Raw genomic sequence first — 8,013 nt, 5'->3', positions numbered from 1 at the left:
TTTTTTTTTTTTTTCTTGTAAGCCACATATTTTTAGTCAACTATATATTCTCGATCGATCACATAGAGCTAACAAAGTCAACAATTTCAACCACATCTTGGAGTATAGAGTTGGAATTCACCACCCTACAATTCAATCTGATTTGTCCTTGAGTTCCTGTGAGAGGTGTGATATTTCCCATCCTATTCATCGCCTCCACAAACGCATTGAAGAAGGTTTGTGTGCTATTAGCATATGATCTCACCAAAGGGATTGTGTCAGTTGCATTGGGACTAGAGAACAACTCTTGGTCGCTCTGGATAAGACCTTTTCGCTCACCAAGGTTAACATAGTATTTGTTGTCGAATACGGTAGGAGTACGCAGATCAAAATCCACCAAGGCACTTTGGTTACCATTACGAGGACACAATCCACGAAGAGTTTGGAGGTAAGTAGTGTTGAGAGTAGGGTCGGGTAAACCGGTGTTGCTAAAGTTGTATAGTCTGTTTATAATAAACCGGCACTGATTTTTACCAAATGTGTGGCCACCTAAACATAAGAAAGACCATAAGATCAAATTAATAACAAACTCAGCTGATTACAACTACATATGAATTGTTGTTTGACCTTTTTTTAATTACTACCAGAGAGCGCAACGAGATCAGAAGGACGGTCGAGGCCAACATTTCTAAATCTATCTTTAAGTACTTGAAGTGTGGAGGATGGACCAGGAAGATTTGCATTAGCGAGTTGCAAAAATGCTTGTAAGCTGTCTCTTCTCCCCAAAGGAACTCTCCAAGAAGGACCTCCCGCCTATGATATCATTCAGAAATTTTAATGCGTAAAGAGAAACATGTTATATAATTTCATAGATGATATACTCAAAGGAAGGGGTTTTCTTAATTTCCAATATTTTCTTGAAAAGTATGAAAATATATAAAAAACTTTTTTTTTTGGTTAACATAAAACGTAGTCTTACCAATTATATTATTGTGATGAGATCTTTTTTTTTTTTCAATAAAAGTAAACGACCTATCAAATTTTCTTAAGGGGACCACGCGTTTTGAATATTTTCCTAAAATAAGTTTGAATTCCTTGGTCATATATGGTTGAAAGGTTGATACGAAAATTTAAGTGCGACCTTCTAAAACAAGAAAAAAATTAATTTATTTACAAAGTCAAGTTGTCGTGTTTAATTTGTAAAATTCATTTACTTTTCATTATTGTAAAAAGTAATATAAAAAAAGAATGACAAAGTGGAGCATATACCAAAGTGACAGATTGTTGAGCTGCGATGGTTAGCATATCCGCGCATGACACCGTTCTTGGGCATGCCCTCTCCACTGCGGCTTTCATTCTATCAATCACAGGAAATCCCCGAGCCGAATTTGCGTTTCCGAATGCATCTTTCTCTGTTCGAAACGATGTCGTGTTGTCTAACAAGATTGATGCATCACAACCCTTTAAAAAGTCCAAAGTACCATTTGCCAAATCGTTAGTCAGTGTATATTTTTTGGTTTTGAAAAAGATGTTAGTCAGTGTATTACTCATAAATATAAAGTTGAATTTTTACCACCAGTATGATGTAAACATATATTTAGTATTTTTTTTTGTAATCCATAAAAACCAAATTTTACGCAGTACAAATAATATATCTTGAATAAACTAAACTATTGAAATGTTTATATACAATCTCATTTAAATGGTGATATTATAAAATTCAAATAATAACTGCAATAAGATAATATGAATAAAACTATTAGAAAATCATTAACATGATACATATACATACATAGTTAGCAACGTGATAGATATGTGAAAAAGTAAATATCTTACATTCACAAAGCAGTCGTGGAAGTGAAGACGAAGGATGCTCGCGGCAATACGAGGGTCTGACCTTAACTCGTTGACAATGGTATCTCGTACGATGTTGGTTACGTTTGGGCACGAACTGTCATAAAAGGTAGGGGTAAGTTGAGCATCGGACAAAGAGGCATATAGCATAAGACATCCCAATGTGATTAAGGCTGTCCAAGTAAACGAAGTAGAAGAAGAAGAAGTGGAAGAGCGATGCATTTTTTGAAAGAAAAAAGAAAACGATGTGATTTGGTTTACCACAGAGAAGATGAATAAGATCCATATCTTAAAGAATCCTTTTATAGACAAAACGTGTCTAACTTGGAGGCTTTCTTCTTTTGGGGTATTCATACTTGGTAACCTCAAACTTTCTCACATTTTCTGTATTTTTTTGATAAACATGGTCATTATACAGTCAGATAAAACTCAGATATTTTCTAATAAAAACCAAACACATGGTCATATTTTCTGTATTAACATGGTCATTATACAGTATAATAAAAATAAGATATTTTCTAAGATTTATTTACACTTTTAACCTTAATTTGCTTTTAACATAAAGTTTTAACCTTTGCTTCAACTACTCTCTCTCTACTCGGGGACTTAGCAGAAAATTCTCAGCCGCAGCAACTCGACCTCTGGCTACAGCCTCAATCATGTGATTAGCTGTCACTTTCGATCTCTATGTAATTTTCAACGTTGTTAGGCATCATTAATGCCAGGGTAGTGGCTTGTAGAGAAGAAATAGAGGTTTACATACTTATCGCTACGTTGATATCGAGTTGTATGACGAATCCTATAAATAATCTATATTTTAGTGACATGTGTTTTTGTTGAAATGAATTAATTCGATGACAACATGCACGTGAGAACATGTAGTGATATATATGTTTTAGAAAAATCTAGAAAAAGAGAGATTGAAATTAAATATTCTCAAGTAAAATCTTGACATTTTTATTTATTGATATGTATTCTTGTAGCCACATACATATTTAGTAAACAATTATCACATGGAGCTAACAAAGTCAACAATCTCCACCACATCATGGAGTAGAGAGTTGGAATTCACCACCCTACAATTCAACCTGATTTGTCCTTGAGTTCCTGTAAGAGGTGTAATGTTTCCCATCCTATTCATTGCCTCCACAAATGCATTGAAGAATGTTTGTGTGCCATCAGCATATGCTCTCACTAAGGGGATTGTGTCAGTTGCATCGGGGCTAGAGAACAACTCTTGATCGGTCTGGAGAAGACCTTTTTGTTCTTTCAGATTCACGTAATATTTGTTGTCGAAAACCGTAGGCGTACGCAGATCAAAATCCACCAAGGCACTTAGATTGCCATTTTGGGGACATAGTCCACGAAGGGTTTGGAGGTAAGTAGCGTTGAGAGTAGGGTCGGGTAAACCGGTGTTGGTGAAGTTGTATAATCTGTCTCTAATAAATCGACATTGATTTTTACCAAATGTGTGACCACCTAAACCAAAGAAAGACCATGATTAGATCAGAGATTAACTCGCTAATTGCAATTATATCAATTGGTGTGTAATATCCTTTTGTTAATTACCGGAGAGAGCAACAAGATCAGAAGGACGGTCGAGGCCAACATTACTAAAGCTTTTTTTGAGTGTTTGAAGTGTGTCAAATGGACCAGGAAGATTATTATTAGCGAGTTCCAGAAATGCTTGTAAGCTGTCTCTTCTCCCCAAAGGTACCCTCCAAGAAGGACCTCCTGCCTATAGTTCAATACCATTATATTCAAATAACCACTGGAATACTCAAAGAGGAAAAGAAAAATATGTATTATAAAATCATTAATTGTTTCACTCAAAAGGAAGTTGTTTTAAGCTTCACTGTTTGTTGGAAAAAAATGAAAAATTATTCTTTTTGGCTAACGAAAAACGTAGTCCTGCCTAACCAGGTAAATCCAAGTAATGAGACATACTGGCTATCAAATTTTCTTAACGGGACCACGCGTTTTGAATATTTCCCAAATAATTTTGAATACTTTTCATATATAGGTGAAAATTTGACACTAAATAAAGATTGTGACGTTCCAAAAAACTAAAAATATCCCAGATTTTGATTTTCCGTCATGTTTGATATATGTAAAGTCACTACTTGATATATAACGTTGAAAAAAAGTTTGTAATGAAAGATGGAACGATAGAGCATACCAGAGTGACAGATTGCTGAGCTGCAATGGTGAGCACATCTGCGCATGAAACGGTTCTTGGGCACGCCCTCTCTATTGCGGCTTTCATTCTATCTATCACGGGAAATCCCCTAGCCGAATTCGCGTTTCCAAGCGCATCTTTCTCTGTGCGGAATGATGTCGTGTTGTCCAGCAAGATCGATGCGTCACAACCCTTTTAAAAGTCCAAAATATTTTTTAACAAATTATTAGTCAATATATTACATCCATAGCTTTTTTTATCTGTCAAAGGTAACAATTTAGCATAAAACTTTCTTTTTTGTCATCCATTAAAGCCATGTATTCCTCTAAAGCAAGTAATGAATGAAGATTTCTATCCATTAATATAATGATGTTTGGAAAGTCTTATATATTTATCCTTCAACAACAAACCAAAAAACAAAAATGATTGATGGATGTTATATTTCTGACGTACTTGGTACGGCACCATATACTTTTCCTAACTACTGTAACACTAATAATTCATCTTCGTGAATCCCACTACATAAACGTTTTGGAAATCATCCTTGTGCAAGAAATTAATAAGTAACCAGTAACATCATTGTCGACGAGAGATAAGTATTAATTCTATAGGAAAAGCAAACATATGGCATCTAACATACGTGAAAAGAGTATTAACTAAGACAGTTTGCGTGTGCTGATGACTAAGAATATTTGTTATCTACTTTTTACACTAACATATTAATATTTATAAGATGAACCACAGTAATTCGTAACGCTATAGATGTATGAAAAGTGAATTCTTACATTAACAAAGCAGTCGTGAAAGTGAAGGCGAAGGATGCTCGCAGCGATACGAGGATCTGACCTTAACTCGTTGACAATGGTATCTCTTATGATGTTCGTGACGTTAGGACATGAAGTGTCGTAAAAGGTAGGAGTAAGCTGAGCATCGGACAAAGACGCGCGAAGCATAAGACATCCCAATGTGATTAAGATTGTCCATGTGAATGAAGTAGAAGCCGAAGAAGCAGAGAACTTCATCTTTTACAAGGAAAACAGAAACTCTTTGATTGAGTTTAATGGAGAGGATGAGTAAGGTCCATATCTGGAGAATCCTTTTATAGCCAAAATGGGTCAAATCTGGAGGCATAATTTTTTTTTTTCTTTTTTCTTATTCTTTTTTTTTCCCTCTCGTATGAAGGCATTTCTCTCGAACAACAGATGAAGGTTCTTCTTTATGTCAACTATTTCAACTAACGACGATAGATATCATGTATTATTCCACGTAAGCTATCTCTATCTATGGAAAGTTAGAAGAATAAATCTAAATTGTCAGTTTATATATAGTATATTGGTATACGTTAAATTTGTTGACAATTGTGTAAAATTTATCTCTATATACATATCCACTCTTAAAGTCTTAAGTATTCAAGATATTTTGAAATAAGAGATGTTATATTGCTGATGTCAAAACCCGACAAAGAAACAAAACGAAGATGAAAATATTTATAGAAGAATAGTAAGGAGTTTTTAGAAAAAGTAATCGTCCATTCATACATCAATCCATGCGAACTCGCACATTTTAAGATTTCAAGGACTATATTTTATTATCAGGTTTTGTCAAATTACAGTAGGTGATCCAGAAGATTCGTATATTGTATCCAAGTTATCTCCAATCATATTTCTTCCCCTTTCTGCACAACAAGAGTAGAAAACAAACTTTTTCAGTTACCATATAAAACACGTACGATATAATACATTATATCATGTCAAAAACGGACAATACAAATCAAAACTCCTCCAAATATGAATATGCGATACCCAAATAAATATTTGAATAAGGTTGGAAAAATTATATTTTGATACTTATGTATAGAATATGGTTTTTGTTTTGTCAAAGAGAATAATAATATTTCGTAGAACGCAAAATCCATTGATATCCAGCGACCGACAAACAATTTTTTTTCTCTTTTCTACAGTTTATAACAGATTAAAAATAACTAAAAACCATAAGTGTTCCTAAATTCTAATCGAACTTTCCTGTAATCGTAAAACTATAACCAAATTCTCAATACTTAAAAAAAAGTTAGATTAATAACTTACAAAACATTTGTCTTAGGAAATTTTTAGTAAACATATTATGATTCGTGTAAATCCAAACCCTTAAACATGTTTCGATGAAATGTCCATAAAAATCTTTCATAATAATTGTCATTATAATATTAAGAAGACCAATATAACTCCTCAATGACCTTACAAAAAAAATCTCTAGGTTGTCGTCACCCGCTAAAAGACAAACGAATAATCAACATCGCCATTCACCAATAGCTATCTTTTTCCTAAATTTGAAAATAAGATCATCCTCGTGTCCGCCACGTTCTTCACCTACACTCCTAAACGGTGCCCTCTTCTTTTTACTCAAGTCCCTCATGATCGCTTTGTATATATAATGAGGTAATGACTTTAAAGTGGAGGTTTTATCTCACTAGAATTATTGGTTCTGATAATATTATAATATCTCTTATATATATCCTAACATTTAGAATTGGCATATATAATGCTAGTAATATCCATATAATGCAAGAGCGAATAAAATTCATAATCCAATTCTAAAGAGAGAACAAAGTACGTTCACAAATCACAACAAACCACATACTATATAAGATAGATTTTGCTTTCAAGCAAAAGGGTATTAGAATTGAATCAAACTATTATCAGATCATCAATCCGTACTAACAAACAAAAACAGTCTGATACAAAGACAATTAATAACGAAATCGAATATGAACGGTGTCGTTTTCTGCTGGCAGGACTGAGGTCACTGAGGCAATACTTATCGTTGAAACTAAAACAGGGAAAAATATATATCTAACGAGATCATCGCGTATAGCGACTTAATATACTCACTGCAGATAAAACAATACTAGCTGTCTAATCTCTCTGAAATATACGATTTAACCCACATGCATGAAATTGTCTCCATTTGGTCCCAATTGGCTTGTTAAAAATCTCTTAAAGATCTCTGAATTTTTATTTTCTTGGGGTGGAAATATGGAAAAAAACAAGAGAAAAAGGACACGTGAGTGAGGAGAGTTACGTATATGTAGTAACAATTATAGAGTTCTTGTCAAAATCTTCCGACGACATGACGCATAGACCCAACAAATTTAGACTTTAGCAGCCCACCATATATAAGCCTTCGAGTAGTCGTTTACATCACCAGTTTCACCACCCACAAATAATGCATTATCATCAACATCAAATGAAGACACAAAATCTAAGTAGATTGTCAAATTAAGAAAAATATGCATATGGTAAACGCAAACACAAATGGAATCTAGGAATTTTTTGCGTTTAACTTTCTTATCTTTGACATTAAAAAGCGAATAAAACCAAAATAAAAAAGTAGTATTGAAAAGTAAATTAAAATGTATAATAAAGGTACAACATAGATTAAATGGATTTGAAACCGAATCACACAAAATCTACTGTAATCATGTGACCAAAGGCAGCCAATTATTTTCATACAACGTAAAACCTAAAAAAGTTAGCTAGAAACCACTTGTGCTTGGAAAAAGAAAAAGAAGAAAATGACGGAAACACGTTTGGTATATGTGACCAAAGGAAAGCTATTAATATTACACAGAACATTAATTTCAAGGAAGAGAAAAGTCCTAAGGGTCACACCAGCCAATTTTATATATATGTCAAGAAAAATACACGAAAGATTCGAGAGCACCCGAAAAGAATATACAAACCACACTTCTGTTTCAGATTCTGCACTAGAAAATTGAATTCTACGATGGTCAAATATTACCCAATAAATTCAAACAATGGAAACCAAACCAAGGTTATTGTTGAAATTTAACGTAATTATACAACACATGTATTATATATTGCAGCATACAAAATATTGTTCTAGTAATTTTTCTGTTTTTAAACATATACTAGTATTGTCAAAGGCCAAGACATGGATACTCATTATATATAATATTACAAAAAAAAAAAAAAAAAAAAAAA

At 33.4% G+C, this 8,013-nt stretch overlaps 2 protein-coding genes across 2 annotated transcripts; both read right to left on the bottom strand.

Moving 5' to 3' along the window:
• Window positions 1-2,126, bottom strand: LOC104791139 (peroxidase 34-like). Its single transcript, XM_019246747.1, has 4 exons — window positions 1,816-2,126; window positions 1,249-1,440; window positions 624-792; window positions 1-528 (listed from the first exon to the last, which is right to left on the bottom strand). Exons 1-4 carry the CDS (start codon window positions 2,053-2,055, stop codon window positions 59-61), a joined length of 1,071 nt encoding a protein of 356 aa, XP_019102292.1. The 5' UTR covers window positions 2,056-2,126; the 3' UTR covers window positions 1-58.
• LOC104791140 (peroxidase 34) lies at window positions 2,754-5,101 on the bottom strand. Its single transcript, XM_010516954.2, has 4 exons — window positions 4,798-5,101; window positions 4,013-4,204; window positions 3,403-3,571; window positions 2,754-3,312 (listed from the first exon to the last, which is right to left on the bottom strand). Exons 1-4 carry the CDS (start codon window positions 5,032-5,034, stop codon window positions 2,843-2,845), a joined length of 1,068 nt encoding a protein of 355 aa, XP_010515256.1. The 5' UTR covers window positions 5,035-5,101; the 3' UTR covers window positions 2,754-2,842.

Source organism: Camelina sativa, chromosome 6 (genome assembly GCF_000633955.1).
Source record: "Camelina sativa cultivar DH55 chromosome 6, Cs, whole genome shotgun sequence".
Lineage (NCBI taxonomy): Eukaryota > Viridiplantae > Streptophyta > Magnoliopsida > Brassicales > Brassicaceae > Camelina > Camelina sativa.
Note: the sequence above shows the minus strand (reverse complement) of the source record. Positions and strands in the feature narration are given on the sequence as shown.